Raw genomic sequence first — 17430 nt, 5'->3', positions numbered from 1 at the left:
GATCTTGTAACATAAAAACCCACACCTGAAACCTATATGATCATGTTAACCAATGTCACCCCAATAAACTTAATAAAAACAATAAATAAGCAGTTTATGATGAAAGGACAGAAAAGAGATAGATGTAGAAGCTGAATGCGAGTTTGATGTAAGCTCACAGTAGCACCACTACGGTAGAGAAAATAATGTGACCAAAGGCTCAGGAGCAAAAAATATGGTGTATCTAGGAAACTTCTAACAGTCAAATGTTGCTGGAGCATAAAGTATGATAAGGAGTAAAAGAAAAATATCCTGGTACCAGGACACTGATAGCCATACATCTTGTGCAAAGCACTCTGAATGTGAACCTGAGGGAATGGGAAGTCACTGAAGTCTTTTCATCAGGACAGTGACATGTTTGTATGTGAGGTTTAGGATCATTGGGGCACTTGTAGATAAACAAAAGATCCTGCTCAAGAAAGTCAGCTAAAACGGGTAAAAGCTGGTAGCTATTAGAAGGTCTATGCTATACATGAAGTCATCAAAAGGTTGGTTTAGAAAACCATCAAAACAGACCACTGAAGCAGCATGCTGTATGTATATTAGATCCCTGGAACTTACTCATCTTAAATATTCTGACCACACACAAAAAATGGTAATTCTGTGAGGTGATGAATATGTTAACTAACCTTACTGTAGTAATCATTTTGCAATATATACATGTTTCAAGTCATTACCTTGTACATCTTAAACTTATAAATATTTATATTTAAACTGGGGGAGGGGGGGCAAGCACCTAAGCAAATAATTTGGGGAATTTTGGTGTCAGGAATCTAGTTCAAATATTTGCGGACACTGCACAGTGAATCAGTGATAAAAATAAAACTTGAAATGATGCTGAAGACACTTTGAGCCAATGTATACTGTAGAGCCTAAATCCATATAAACATATGGATAATTTTGATTCAGTAAATGGAAGGAAGTTGGCACAGAATCGTCACAGAAGGATGGGACGCATAGAAATAACATGTACTATTCTAATAGTGGTTTATTAATCTTGCCTTCTACTGACAAGCATCTGTATTCTAAACCCAGAATTTGGCTCCATGTTCACATATTGCAGATTGACCGCTTACTTCCATCACCACCAGGATACAATCTCCATAAGATCTTCTAAGGAGCTAACAACTTCAAAGCACTGTCTTTCTCTCTCCTTCCCACTGCTATGCTATAATCAGATTCTCAATGCATATGGATGCCCTAATTCTGAATCAGTGTGGCTGAGCCTTAGAGTTTTCTCTAGAAATTTATGAAAGGACTTAAATTCTGTTTCATTCAAAGACAGAGGATTTTTTCCCCATGCCTGGTTTTATGTTAGTGAAGATTCATCTGCTTTAGGCTTAGGCTTACTTATTGCACCATGCTTTGCAGCACTAGAAGCATTTCTTGAGCAGTTAAAGTTTCCCATAAATCTAAGGCCCTGTGTGTGGAAGATACAGTTTTTCTCTTATCCATAACATGCAATAATTAAGGGCACAGGCATTAAAGTTACTCAGGTCTGGATTCATACTCCTACTGTATACTAGTAGTTTATTCTGGGGAAAATTAGTTTCTCCATTTATGAAATAGGGTTACTTATGTCAAATTCATTAAGATTCTAGAAACTAGAAGGTCAATTATTAGAAAACTTTAAATATAACTTTCTCACCTGAAGTGGCAGACGGTCACTGCTGTCTCTGAAGTCATTGTCAAAAACAATGGCAGCCAGCACTTTGTGAGATTTGTAGTCATATTTCACGTACTTCTCAAACTCAGTTTCTGAAGAAAAGCCTCGAACTGTGGAGAGGCAAAATGGCTCACTTAAATAAAAATGTCTGATGATTCCTCATGAGAAGGGAGATACTACTTTACATGGACAAAAGCCTGTTTAAATATTAAAAATTTAAAAACACTGCCTCTCAAATATTGGTGTCATAACTACTTAATGGATATTTGGGGTTCAAAACACTTTTAGGTATTTTATAAAGTTCTACTACAATTTTAAATAATAATCATTATAAAACATATACAGGAGTGGGCAGAAGTAGGTTTACAGTTGTTCATATACTTAATAATACAAGAATAAACTGTTTTGAATACTCACAACTGTAAACCTAGTTCTGCCCATCCCTGTATAAAGGTAAGTCATTAATCATGAGGGAAATGCAAATTACAATCACAATGAGATACTGCTTCACATCCACTGAGATGACTATAATCAGAAAGACAGATGATAACTGCTGTGAGGATGTGGAAAACTGGAACCTTCATACACTGCTGACCAGAATGCAAAATGGTACAACTTTAGATAAGTCCGGCTGTCCCTCAAAAAGTTAAACATAGAATTACCATATGATGTACTCTTTCAACTCCTAGGTATATACCCAAAAGAAAAGAAATCATAGGTCTATGTAAAACTAATGCGTATTCACAGAACTATAATTTATAATAGCCCAAAGGTAGAAACTACCAAATGCCCTGATAAGGGATATACCAACTGAATGTGGTATATTCATACAATGGGATATAATTTGGCAATGAAAAGGAATGAAGTAATAATATAGGCTACAACACAGATAAACTTTGAAAACAATATACTAAGTGAAAGAAGCCAGTCACAAAAGATTACATATTGCATTTATATAAAATCTATAGAAAGGTTTATATGTAAACCATTTATATAAAAGGTTTATAATACGCAAATCTATAAGGAAAGAAAGTATATTGTTTTCCTAATCCTAGTGAAGATAGGAAATTGTGGTGTCATGCATGACTAAAGGTTATGGGACTTATTTTTGGTGATGAAAATGCTCTAAAATTGATTGTGGTGATGGCTGCACAACTCTGGAAATATGCTAAAAGCCATTGGAGTGTACACTTTAAATCAGTGAATGTATGGTATGTGCATTATATCTAAAAAAAGCTGTTTTTAAAAAACTTAAGGTAGATCAGAAGGTGGAGATCACTTAAAACTGTGCTTTAAAAAAACAACAATTTTATGGATCAATAGCTGTAGCAGAGGAGTCAGTGAAGATATATCAGCAGAAATTACCTAACCTAAACAAGAGAGAGAAATATTGGAAAGAAGTTGAACAGAGCCTCAATGACCAGTGGGACAATGCAATGTCTAGCATTTATGTTGTCACAGTCCCCAGAGAGGAGAAAAAAGGTCATGTTGAAAAACAATTTTTAGAAATAATTTTCAAAAATTCTCCAGATTTGGTGAAAGAAACTTATAGATTCAAAAGGCTCAATAAACCCTATACAGAATAGACCAAAAGAAATCCATGCTCAGAAACATCATAATCAAACTTTTGACAAATAAAGAAAGAAAATATCTTAAATAAGCCAGGCAGAGAAAGACAAATATCACATGATCTCACTCATATGTGGAATCTAAAGAACAAAGTAAACTGATGAGCAAAATAGATTCAGTGACATGGAAGCATGGAACAGACTGAGGGATCTCAGAGGGAAGGTGGAAGTGGGTGGGGGTGGGTGGGGAGAGATTAACCAAAGAATTTATATGCATATGTGCATAACCCAGGGACACAGACAATGGTGTGGTGAAGGCCGGGGGCGGGGAGAGGGTGTAGGGTGGAAGGGGTCAATGAGGTAAAAAGGGGACATCTGTGATATTTTCAACAATAAAGATAAATTTAAAAAAAGAAGCAGCTGGAGAGAAATGACACATTATCTATAGAAAAACAAAGACTCGAATGACTGCTTTTTTTTTTCCTGAGACCAACAAGGTCAGAAGAAAGTGGCAAATATTTTTTAAATGTTGAAAAACTTCTGTGAATTTAGAATTTTATGCCAACGAGAATAACTTCAAGATCATGAAGTTGAAATAAATACATTCTCAGAGGAAGGAAAACAAAGAGAACTCGTTGCTAGTATACCTGCTCTAAGAAATTATTAAAGAAATTTCTTTAGAAAGAAGGAAAATGATATTGGAAGAAAACTTGGAACTTCGAGAGTAAAGGAAGAGCAACAGCTATAGTAAATATCCAGATAAATAGTTTTCTTAAGTTATTTAAAATGCATGTGTAAATTATTAAATTTCTTGGTAAGGTTTTCAGCTTACATAGATTTGAAAACTACAACATAAAAAGAAAAATATAAAAGGATCTATATATTGGTAATCATTTGACATTATGATAAAGTGGTAAGATATTACTTCTAAGTAGAGTGTGAAAATTAAGTATGCATATTTTAACTTCAAGAGCAACCACCAATAACATTATATATCAGAAGTCAAACTTATCCATTTTTTTCTTTCATGGATGATACATTTGGTGTCATGTCTGAGAATTCAACTAACTCTACATTACAAAGATTCTCTCTCCAAATGTTTTATCATTTTACTTTTAGATCTGATTCATTTTGATACAGTTTTTGCATTAAGTATGGTTTTATTGGTTTATTTATTGATGTCCAATTCTTCAGCACATTTGTTGAAAAATTATCCTTCCATTGAATTATTTTGCACTATTGTAAGAAAATATTCTGGCCTATTTGTGTAGGTCTGTCTCTCGGTTCTTTGATCTATGTGTCTACCCCTCTACTGATAGCACACTGTCTTTATAACTACAATTATATTATAAGCCTTAAAATTGAGGCGTGTAATTCTTCCAACTTTATTCTTTTTTCTACATTATTTTAGCTCTATCAAAAAAATTAAGGTTAAGTTTTACAGAAAACCTTAATTTCTAACCTTTTATACTGCTGTTTAAACTCTTCTTCACGGTCTCAGTGATCTCTCTTACCACATTAATATTTGAAGGCACATAAATCAATTCCCACTCTTGAGGATTTGTGAGGAAAGAAGGCAGATCACCGATGGGTTGAGGATTAAAATGCTGAGGTCCTTTAACATTTACACCAGTAACTCCACGGAATAGCAAAAGCAACATTGGAAACACCACTGCTGTTAAGACTTCAAGTAGTAAATTAATGAATTGTCTTCTCTAAAAGGGGAAAAAAAAGATAGTGTTAATTAAGAGAACACATTCAATGCCAATGTTCTATTATATTAAGTTTCTGCCAATTTCACTCTGGAAAAACTAGTGTTTCCTGGACCTTCTTGTACCAGCCCTTCCTCTCCACTACCAACCTTCTTATAGTCAGACTATACTGCTGATTGACTCAGTTTTATAGATTTGGAAGAGTACCTACAGCTATTAAATTGATTTTTCAAACACACAAACACACACATCCTAAACCACAACAAATGGGAACTTATAGATATTTTCCATGAATGCTTTTACCTACCTTTATGGTAAAATTTTTCCAGAGAAGCACTGTAAATTGTTTGAATGTAAACAAATCCATTCTTCTACAAAGGGTGTATATTCAACTCCAGTTATGGCGATAAGGTTTTTTAATGTTAAGTTACCTAATAATGTAAAGATCAAGCAAATAATAGTATTAATTCTTTCCCCTATTTTTCTCCTAATTCAGGCTTAAAGATTGATACAGAATAATTATGTATTTGAAATAAAGAAAATTATATTGTTTATATTTTCTATCTCTTAATTTACTTAATATCTCATGAAGTTCCAGTATGCTTAAAACACAAGAAAATAGCCTGGCCGGGCATGGCTCGGTGGTTGAGCATAGACCTGTGATCTGGGAGATCGTGGTTCAATTCCTGGTCGGGGCACATGCCCTGGTTGCGGGCTCGATCCTCAGTGAGGGATGTGCAGGAAGCAACTGATCAATGACTCTCTCATCATTGATGTTTTTATCTCTCTCCCTCTCCTTTCCTCTCTCTGAAATCAATAAAGATATATATATATATATATAAAAAACTCCCTTTAAAAACAAAACAAAAAACACGCAAGAAAATAGATAATGAAATAACAATAGGAAGTGAATCTATTTCTCCAGGATCTGATGTTTCCTATTCTAGTCTCTTGGACCAGATAGCTAGCTTCACAGGTGAATTCTAACAAAGATTTAAATAAGAATTAATACCAATCCTCTTCAAAGTTTTCCAAAATAATTATAGAGAACACTTCCAAATTCATTTTAGGAGGCCACCATTACCTTGATAACAAACCGAAAAACGACCCTACAAGAAACAACAGATCAATGTCCCTGATAGCCCGGCCAGGCGTGGCTCAGTGGTTGAGTGTTGACGTAGGATCCAGGCGATTGGGGTTTGATTCCCGGTCAGGGCACATGCCCAGTTGCAGGCTCGATCAATGACTCTCGCATCATTGATGTTTCTATGTCTCTCTCTCCCTCTCCTTTCCTCTCTCTGAAATCAATAAAGATATATTTAAAAAAAAAAATCCGATAAACAGAGATTTAAAAAATCCTCAAAATATTCAAAATGAATTCAAAAGCACATTAAAAGGATCGCACATCATGACTGAATAAAATTTATCTCTGGGATGCAAGGATGGTTTAGTATATGAAAATAATTAAATGTGATATAACACATTAATAGAATGAAGGTTAAAAATCATATGATAATCTCAATAGATGCAGAAAAAGCGTTCGACAAAATTCACCCAAAACACCCGACAAATTATATATACAAAGAAAATTCCTCAACATAATAAAAGTCATATATGAGAAGCCCACAGCTGACATACTCAAAAGCGAAAAACGGAAAGCTTTTTCCTGGTAAATCTGAAGGGAGGCATGCATGCCCATTCTTGTCACTTTCATTAAACATAGTACTAGAAGTCCCGATGAGAACAGTTATACAAGATAATAAAATAAAATACATCTAAATCAGAAAGAACTGTCTCTGTTAACAGTTGGCATAATCTGATATACAGAAAACCCTAAAGACGCTACACAAAAAAACCCTGTTAGAACTAATAAAACTAACAGAACTAATTAAGCAAAGTTGTAGGACACAAAATCAACACAGAAAAATAAGTTGAGTTTCTAAAGACTAATAACATAACTGACAAGGAATTAAGAAAACAATCCCATTTACACTAGCACCAAAAACAATAAAATACTTAGAAATAAACTTAACCAAGGAGGTAAAAGACTTATACATTGAAAACTGTAAAACTGATGAAAGAAATTAGAGCTGACACAAGTAAGTGGAAAGATGTCCCGTGTTAATGTATTGAAAGACTTATAATTGTTAAAATGTCCATACTACCTAAAGGGACCTACAAATTAAATACAATCCCTATCTTTAAAACCAAAATAGAAAAACAATCCTAAAGCACACATAGAAGCTAAATAACAAAAGCAATCTTGAGGGGTAAAAAAAAAAGCTGGAGTCATCACGCTTCCTGATTTCAAAATATATTAAGAAGCTACAGTAATTAAAACAGGATGGTACTGGCAGAAAAACAGAGGCATAGACCTATAGAACAGAAAAATATCAGAAAAAATAGAGAAGATCTAAACACAACATAATTAACAAGTTGATCTAGTACATATATATGTAATCCTCTACACAAAAATTGGTATTGTTGATCAAGCACACATGAAACATTTTAAAAAACTTGTCATAAGTTTTTTCATAAAAGCAACTGGCAAATAGATGAATTCACTAAAGTAGCAGGATACAAAATAAATAGCCAGAAATCAGTTGCTTTTTTTTTTTTTTTAATTATTCCTCACCTGAGGATATTTTTCCATTGCTTTTCAGAGAGAGTGGAAGAGATAGATGATATAGATAGAGAGGTGATGATTGATGATAGATAGATAGATAGATGATAGATAGATGGTAGATAGATAGACAGATAGATAGGTGATAGATGAGAGAGAGAGAGAGAGAGGGAAAGGGAGGGAGACATCGATGTGGGAGAGACACATCAATTGGTTGCCTCCCGCATGCACCCCGACTGGGGCCAGGAATTGAGCCTGCAACCAAGGTACGTGAATTGACACCTTAGTCTGGGACACCTTAGTCTGTGGGCCGACACTCTACTGAGCAAAACCAGCCAAGGCCATAGTAATCAAAGCAGCATGCTACTATAATTAAAACAGACACTTAGATCAATGGAACAGAATAGAGAGCAGAGAAATAAACCCAGGCTTTTATGGTCAATTAATATTTGACAAAAGAGGCAAGAATATACAATGTAGTAAAGATAGTCTGTTCAATAAATGATGGTGGAAAAACTGGACAGGTATGGACAAAAAAATGAAACTAGACCACATACTTATACCATCACGCACAAGAATAAACTAAAAAATACATCTAAGACTTAAACATATCCTCAGGCAAGAGAAACAAAAATAAATAAACAAATGGGACACATCAAACTAAAACATTTTTGCACATCAACCAAACCAAATGACAACCCACTGAATAGGAGAACATGTTTGCCAAAATGATACATCTAACAAGGGTTTAATATCCAAAATTTATAAAGAACTTATAAAACTCAATACCAAAACCCAAAGAATCCAATTAAAAAATTGACAAAGGACCTGAATAGATACTTCTCTAAAGAAGATGTACAGATGGCCGGCATATGAAAAGATGCTCAATGTCACTAATTATCAGAGATGCAAATTAATACCACAACGATGTATCACTTTACGCTCGTCCAAATGGTAATCATCAATAAATCAACAAACAACAAGGGCTAGCTAGGATGTGGAGAAAAGGGAACCCTCATGTACTGCTGATGGGAATGCAGATTGGTGCAGGCACTGTAGAAAGCAATATGGAGCATTTCCTCGAGTAAATTAAAAATGAAACTGGCCCGGCCGGGCGTGGCTCAGAGGTTGAGCATCGACCTAGGATCCAGGAGATTGGGGTTTGATTCCTGGTCACGGCACATGCGCAGGTTGCAGGCTCGATCCCCAGTCGGGGGTGTGCAGGAGGCAGCCAATCAATGACTCCCTCATCATTGATGTTTCTCTCTCTCTCTCTCTCCCTCTCCTTTCCTCTTTCTGAAATCAATAAAGATATAGTTAAAAAAAAATGAAACTGCCTTATGAATCAGAAATTTCAGTTCTGGAAAAATATCTGAAGAAACCTGAAACACTAATTCAAAAGAATATATGCACCCCTATGTTCACTGCTAGTGTTACTTACAATAGTCAAGATTTGAAAGCAGCCCAAGTGCCCATCAGTAGATGAGCAGATAAAAAAGCTGTGGTACTACCTTGAGGAATTCCAACATGGTGGCTGGCAGGGCCAGAGTGAGGGTGAGTGGGTGAGTGTGGGTGAAAGAGAATGTGTGGGTATGAGAGCAGATGGGCATTTGTCTGTAGATGTGGGGACTCAAGGTTGGTTGTTCAGGTGCTCCTGGCAGGAGAGCTGCTGGTTGCAGCTATGTGCTGCTCAGCCAGACACTGCTCGCTGCCTTGCTTTGGAGAATGTGCCATTTTGGAAGATCTGCAGGGTCCTCCTCAGGAGGAGGCTGCAGGGAGTGGCCATGATCCAGCACCCCAAGGCTGCAGACCAGCATGCTCAGCCCCACTGTTGTGACTCAGCCCCCTCAGCCCCGAGCTGTGACCCAGAATGCACGGACCTACTGCCACAACCCAGGGTGCCTAAATCAGTGCACCCAGAAGACCAAACCCACTGCCACAACATGGTATGCCCAGACTGCTCACCATGACCTGGTGTGTCTAGTCTGGCTGCCTGGACCTGCTGCTGCAACCTAGAGTGCATGGCTTGCCGACACAACCTGAAGCCCCTGGACAGCCAAACCCACCTCTACAACCTGTCACTCCCCACCCCCCCCAAATGCTCAGACAGTGACTCACCTTGTCCTGCATCAGAGAACCTCCCAGGAGGCCCAGGACCAACTCAATAAGGGGCCAGAATCAACAAAAGCAGAGCAAAATCCAGTGAGCTCCATTAACAGCAGATGCAAACACCTGTATAACAGCTGGCAACACGTGGTTGGGGTTGAGCCTTACAGTCAATAAGCCTGAGGGGAGACCCCCCCATCAAATGGGGCATTAGCAATCAAGACCCAAGTACAACAGAAGAGCCCAAACAACCCACACGAGGGACACTGTTAGAGCACCCAGCTCAGGAGATCAAAGAGGCTCCACCACTAGGTCCCACAAGACACTTTCTACATAAGGCCAAACCACAAAGACTCGGAGGCATAGTAGTTCTACCTAATACATAGAAACAAACACAAAGAGACAGCTAAAATGGGAAGACAAAGAACTAACCTCCAAATGAAAGAAAAGGAGGAACCACGGGAAAAGAATCTAAAAGAAATGGAGGCAAGCAATTTATCAGACATAGAGTTCAAAGTAATGGTTTTAAAGATGCGCAAACAACTTAGTGAGAAGTACAAGCGACTTAATGAGAACTACAAGAAACTAAGTGGGAACTATATCAGCATGACAAAAGATGTAGAAACCATGAAAAAGAACCAATCCGAAATTAAGAATGACACAGCTAAATAAAGAATACCCTGGAATCAACAGTAGATTAGAAGAAGCTGAGTGAATGAGTGAATTAGAAGACAAGGTAGAAAAAAACACCAGGTCAGAGCAGCAATTAGAAAAAAATTAAGAAGCAGGAGGATAGTTTAAGGGAGCTTTGGGACAATATGAAACTTATAACCACAATATAGAGATACCAGAAGGAGAAGAATCTGAGTAAGGACTAGAGAACCTGTTTGAAGAAATAATAACAGAAAACTTCCCTAATCTCGTGAAGGAAAAAGTCACACAAGTTCAAGAAACAGAGTCCAAATCAAGATGCATGCAAAAAGACCCACACCAAGATACATTATAATTAAAACGGAAAACATTAAAGACAAAGAAAGAATCATAAAGGCAGCAAGAGAGAGACAGAAAGTTACCTACAAGGGAGCTCCCATTAGACTGTCAGCAGAGTTCTCAATAGAAACACTTCAGGCCAGAAGGGAGTGGCATGAAGCATACAAAGTAATGAAAAACAAGGGACTGAATCCAAGACTAATCTATCCAGCAAGGCTATCATTTAAAATTGAAGGAGAGATAAAAGAGCTCCCCAGACAAAAAATAAAAAAAGGCTAAAGGATTACATCACCACCAAACCAGCATTGCAAGAAATGCTAAAAGAACTGTGTTAAGAAGAAGACAGAGAGTTAGAGAGGAACAAAGGTATAAAAGAAAAAATGGCAACAAATAAGTACCTATCAATAATAACCTGGAGATTCCAAGATGGCAGCAGATTAAGTGGAAGCTACACTGACACTCTCCCAGGACCAAACTGGAATTACAAGTAAAATATAGAAAAACCATGCTGAATAATCAACTGAAGACTGGCTGGAGAGAACCCTTATAACCAAGGACATAAAATGGAGACCGAATAGAGACTGGTAGGAAGTGCAGAGGCATGAGAGGTCTGGCCAGGATAACACAGGTTGCTGTGGAAGTTCCAGAGGGATATCTCAGCTATGGTGGGTTACCACTGAGAACTCTGGGTAAAAAGAACTCAAAAACATTCAAACACATGGAGGCTAAAGGATCAAGGAAAAAATAATATCTTCCTGGAAACAAATGAAAATGAACACACAACAACCCAAAAGCTATGGGACACAGTAAAAGTCGTCCTCAGAGGGAAGCTTACAGCATTACAGGCCTACCTCAAGAAACAGGAAAAAGCTCAAATAAACAATCTAACTCTACAACTAAAAGAATTAGAAAGAGAACAATAGGAAAAGCCCAGAATAAGTAAAATGAAGGAAATAATAAAAAGTAGATCAGAAATAAATGATACAGAGACTAAACAGAAATACAAAAGATCAATGAAACCAAGAACTAGTTCTTTGAGAGATAAATAAAATTGATGCACCTTTAGCCAGACTCATCAAAAAACAAAGAGAGAAGACCCAAATAAATAAAATCAGAAATGAAAGAGGTGAAGTAACAACAGACCCAACAGAAATACAAAGAATTGTAAGAAAATACTATGAACAACCATATGCCAACAAATTGGAAGCTAACCGAGAAGGTGAGAAGGGAGAAGAGCTAAGACGGTGCCAGGGGTGCAGCCAGAAACTCACGACACAGAGCTCACTGCCAGTCTTATGCTAGAGAGAGGAGGAATCAGGTTGCTGCTGACAATCCCATCAGCTGAGAGGAGCAAACAGATACACTGAACATTCCTGTGGGAATGGTTGGTATGCATTGTGGCTGAACCCAGTAACCTAGACAGGGAAAAAGCACAGAGGTACAGCAATGGTTGTCTGGCAACTGCTATTCCAGGCAGAAAAACAAAGCCACACAGCCTTCCTGCCTCACCTCACTCTCGCAGAGCTACCCATGGGCCCCTGAGGAAGGTGTAGCAGTGAGTGTCAGGATGCATAGCACATTATCTGCAAACTTGAGAACAAAAACTACAGAAAAATTTTTTTCGAGCAAAAGGCACATTTTGTGACTAATCCCAGAGTAATGTAAAAATACAGAAGGGGGGGCACAGAAGTCTGCCAATGATCATTACTGAAGACAGCGAGCTACCAGAAAACAAGAGATATAATGGCTATAGGAAATTCTCATCATTAATAATTATACTAAATGTAAATGGGCTGAACTCACCAATAAAAAGGCACAGAGGAGCAGACTGGATCAAAAAAACAAATATGCTGCCTTCAGGAGACACATCTCAGCTGCAAAGTGAAATGTTGAAAAATGATTATCCAAACAAATAGCATTCAGAGAAAAGCAGGTATAGTATCCATAATCATCTTGATATTCAAAGGAACAAAATGGCTTTAAAAGATATTTATAAAAATTAACTTGGATAATCCATTTTTGCATGTATGTTTAAATGATATTAAGAGTTTATTACTTTGTATATGATTGTTCCTTGTGAGATTCTTTTCATATATTAGTTTAGACATGCTTGCCTTAATCTTTCTTCTCATAGACAATTCTATGACTGTTAAATCTAGAAGGCTGCTAGGTGAACTTTTCATAGCAAACATATCGCTTTTAATCAATTACACAATGTAATTCCTTTACAACAAAAAAAAAGATATGTAGAGACAAATAAAAATGACAATACAACATATCAAAACTTTTGGGATGCAGCAAAAGCAGTAATAAGAAGGACATTTATGTCATGACAGGCCTATCTCAAGAAACAAGAAAAATCCCACGTAAACAACCTAATATTACATCTTAAACTAGAAAAGGAAGAACAAAAGAAATCCAAAGTCAGCGGGAGAAAAGAAATAATAAAAATTAGAGCAGAATTAAATAAAATAGAGAACAAAAAGACTATATTAAAAATTGTGCAACAAAGAGCTGGCACTTTTGTGGCAGGACAGTAAAAAGCTAGGAAAATTCCTGGGCAAGTAGAATAGGGAAACTGAGACAACACCAAACAATTTGAACAACTTATAGCCACCTAGTGAATCCCAAGACCTTATCTTCCCTAACCAAGGACACTTGAGAGCAAATGGTTTATACCCTCCTCTCTAACCAGAGAACACATGGCGTAAATAAACCTGGTCTGGGAAATAGAGAACAGAGACTCAGTTAATGCCATTTGTGCCAGCTAAACCCAAGGGCAGATGAAGTTGGGGAAGAAATAACAAAGACCCCACTAAAGCCAGACAGACCCAAGATAAAAGTAAAACAGTAAAGCTGATAAAACAGTAATCCCAAACTCCCCTATCCACTCATTTTGATGCATCAGCATATTAAAAACGCACCTGAAAAGATAATGAACATTCTGTGGAAACCTTCCCCTAAGATTCTCACTCACAGAAGAGATAAAAACACTCAAGGCAAAGACCTGGGGTGGGCTTACTCTAGAGAAAACCATTCCCCTTCTCAGGCATGAACTTTTTGCTTCCTCCCAACTCTAAGGGTCCTCATGAGACTTGCAACTAGCGGAGCAGTGGGTAGCGTCAGCTCACCCTGGGCTTACCCCCTGATCCTGTCTCCAAGGCTTTTTCTCTGACTTTCCAATGAGCTAAAAGCAGCTCCACCCCGGCTCACTTCTGGCACTGTGACCTTCACTTCCCAGTAAGCTAACAGCAGCCCCACTCACTTCTTTCCTATAACGTTTCTCGGGAGCCAAAGCAAAGCCCCATCTAGGCTTTCTCCTATCCTGTTACTTCTTCTATCCTAAGTCCTGCCTTTGTTTCACTCTCCCAGTTTTAATAAACATACTCTCAAAATCACCTGGAATTGTGTTGTGAAATCTTTCCTACACAAATTCAAGAACCTACACACTAAAGGCTGCCCTGAGACATACCCACTCCAGGCCTGGTCCCTGTATGGTAACACTCTGAAAATATTAATAACATTGATAAACCTCTGCCTAGACTCACTAAGGAAAAAGGAGAAAAGACTCAAATAAAATCAGAAATGAAAGAGATGTTACCACAGACACCACAGAAAAAATAAACGGTCATATAATAACACTATGAAAGACTATATGCCACCAAATTCAATAACCTAGAAGAAATGGATAAGTTCCTAGAAATATACAATCTTCCTAGACTGAATCACAAATAAGTGGAAAATCTAAATAGACCAATTAACAGTGAGGAAGTTAAAACAGTGATAAAAAACTCCCAAAAAGTAAAAGTCCAGGACCAGATGGCTTTACTCGTGAATTGTACCAAACATTCAAAGATTTAATCCCTGTTCTTCTCAAACTCTTCCAAAAAATTAAAGAAGAGGCAATACTTCCCAACACATTTTATGAGGCAAGTATAACCCTGATACCAAAACCTGGCAAGAACAACACAAAAAAAGAAAACTACAGACCAATATCTCTCACGAATATGGATGCAAAAATCCTGAACAAAATACTAGCAAATCAAATACAATACATTTAAAAAAATAATACATCACGATTAAGTAGGGTTCATTCCAGGGACACAAGGATGGTTCAACACATGCAAATGGATCAATGTAATACACCACAATAACAAGACAAAAGATAAAAATCATATGATCATATGAATAGATGCAGAAAAAGCACTTGACAAAATACAACATGCATTTATGATGAAAACTGTCAATAAAATGGGTATAGAAGGAAAGTACCTCAACACAATTAAGGCCATATATGACAAACCCTCAGCTAATAGCATACTCTATGATGAAAACCCAAAAGCTTTTCCTCTAAGATCAGGAACAGGCAATGATGTCCACTCTCTCCACTCTTATTCAACATAGCTCTGGAAGTCCTAGCCAGAGCAACCAGGGAAGAGAAAGAAATAAAAGGCATCCAAATAGGGAAGGAAGAAGTAAAACTCACTTTTTGCAGATGACATGATTCTGTATGTAGAAAACCCTAAAGACTCCACCAAAAAAACTATTAGAAACAATAAACAAATACAGTAAAGTAGGATACAAAAATCAACGTGCAAAAATCCACCGTATTCCTGTATACTAACAATGAAATTTGAGATAAAGAAATGGAAAACACAATTCCTTTTACATTTGCAACAAAAATAATAAAATACCTAGGAATAAACTTAACAGAGGAGGTGAAGGACCTATATGCTCAAAAGTACAAGATATTTTTAAAAGAGATGGAAGAAGGCACACAGAAATGGAAAGACATTCCATGTTTATGGACTGCAAGAATCAACATAGTTAAAATGAGCATATTACTCAAAGCAATACAGAGATTTAATGAAATCCCCATCAAAATCCCAAGGACATTTTATAAAGAAATAGAACAAAAAATAATCGGGTTTGTATGTAACAACAGAAGACCCCGAGCAGCCAGGGCAATCCTGAGAAGGAAGAATGAAGCCGGAGGCGTCCCTCCCTGACTTCAAATTGCGCTCCGGAGCTACAACCACCAAACACGTTAGGCGAAGAAACACACACACACACGCAAATCAATGGACCGGCCTAGAGAGCCAGAAACAAACCCGCACGCCTGTCAGCAGGTGCTTTTCTACAAAGACGCCAACAACGTGCCCTGAAGACAAGAAACCACCTTCAGTGGACGGCTCCGGGGGCCCGGGAGCCCCAGGGAAACGCGTTCAACCAGACGCGGCGCGCCCGGGAAAGGCCACTGCCGAGGAGACCGAGGCGCTGACCGCGCGCGTCCGGTGTCGGGGGGCTCTGGTGAATCTGACGCCAAAGGCAAGGGAAGTATAAATGAAAGTAAACGAATGGGTCTATAGCGGACTGAAAAGCTTCCGCGGAGCAAAAGAAAATGGCAACGAAACAAACACACAGAAAGGCCACCAGCCTGACTGGGAGAAGATATTTGCCAACAAGAGCTCTCACAAAGGGTTGACATAAAAAATACAGGGTGTCCCCCCAAAATATATATGTTTTGAATAATTATTAATCCCAATGGGTTAAATCTGAAACGAAAAAAACATCAACTGAGCTATCAACTGAGCCATTGGATTGGGTTTCCTTCGAAACCGCACTGCAGCTCCCCGCGCAGCCGGACCCGCCGCGGCCCGCGCCGAGCGCTCACTGAGCGTCTGCGAAGCAAACACTCCTCGCGCGAAGGCTCCGAGTTTAAAACCGCGAGCGCCGCTGAAGCAAAGCGCCAGGCTGCAAGCATCTGGCGAACACAACTTCTGACGACTTCGGAGACTAATAAAAGAAAAAAAAAGAAAAAAGAAAAAAACCCCAATAGTTTTAACAACGAATTAAACTATTTTCTCTTATCCAGTGACCCATCCCCTGGGGCGTGGCGCAGAGGAAGGCGACGGGGTCACTTCTCCGGCTCTCTCAGGGGACCCGTCCGACCGGGGCTGACCGGGGGCGGCGGGAGGCTCCGGGAGCGCCGCCCGCCCCCCGGGGCCCGCCCGCCGCCAGCTGCCCTCTCCCCCGCCGCCCGGGGCCCGCCCCCCGCCCCCCGCTCCGCCGCCCGGGGCCCGCCCGCCGCCCGCTCCGCCGCCCGGGGCCCGCCCGCCGCCAGCCGCCCGCTCCCCCGCCGCCCCGGGCCGGCCCCCCGCCCGCCGCCCGCCGCCCGCCGCCCGCTCCCCCGCCGCCCGCCGCCCGGGCCCGCACGGTCCGCCGAAGACGAGCCGAGGCGGGCGCCGCGCGCCGGGCGGGGCCGGGGCGCCACGCAGCTGGGGCAGAGCGGCAGTGTCGCGTATTTCGGGGGTTTGTTTCGGGGCGGGGCGAGAGAAGGCGGTGGGGTTCCCGGGCGGCGGGGAGTACGCACTTCGGGGCTCTTCGCTCTGAGGGCGGCGGCGGGGCGGCCTCCGGGAGCCGAGGAGCAGCCGCTGGAGCAGGGCGCCCGGCGGGGGACCACGGTCTGGAGGGCCGGGACTCGCCCCAGAACGCGCAACCGCCTCCGCCCGCGGGGGGCGCGCGCCGCCGCCCAACGCCCTCCCCAACCGCACGGAGCCCGGGCGCCCGTCTGCGGTCCCGCCCGCCCGCGCCCCGCCCCGCCGCCCGCAGCGCCCCCTCCCGGCCTCCCGCCCGGGCCTCCTCCCGTGACCCCCGCGCTCCAGGAAGCCCCCGCCGCGCTGCCCGGACCCACCCGGGGGACCCACCTGCAAACCTGCCCCTGCT

At 40.1% G+C, this 17430-nt stretch overlaps 1 protein-coding gene across 1 annotated transcript in view; it reads right to left on the bottom strand.

The window, feature by feature from the left end:
- Nucleotides 1-16311, bottom strand: part of LOC107544788 (phospholipid-transporting ATPase ABCA3-like) — a 256196-nt gene extending 239885 nt beyond the window's left edge. Inside the window, exons 1-5 of the mRNA XM_087815824.1 lie at nucleotides 16142-16311; nucleotides 12508-12578; nucleotides 5293-5416; nucleotides 4736-4988; nucleotides 1688-1815 (exon numbers count right to left, since the gene is read on the bottom strand). Coding sequence (XP_087671950.1) covers nucleotides 1688-1815; nucleotides 4736-4988; nucleotides 5293-5352 — 441 coding nt within the window. The 5' untranslated portion in view covers nucleotides 5353-5416; nucleotides 12508-12578; nucleotides 16142-16311. The remainder of the gene's footprint in view (nucleotides 1-1687; nucleotides 1816-4735; nucleotides 4989-5292; nucleotides 5417-12507; nucleotides 12579-16141) is intronic.
- Between the last annotated feature and the right edge of the window lie 1119 nt (nucleotides 16312-17430).

The sequence above is a fragment of the Miniopterus natalensis genome, chromosome 3, assembly GCF_054644295.1.
Source record: "Miniopterus natalensis isolate mMinNat1 chromosome 3, mMinNat1.hap1, whole genome shotgun sequence".
Taxonomy (NCBI): Eukaryota; Metazoa; Chordata; class Mammalia; order Chiroptera; family Miniopteridae; genus Miniopterus; species Miniopterus natalensis.
This window is presented reverse-complemented; position numbering and strand designations above follow the sequence as displayed.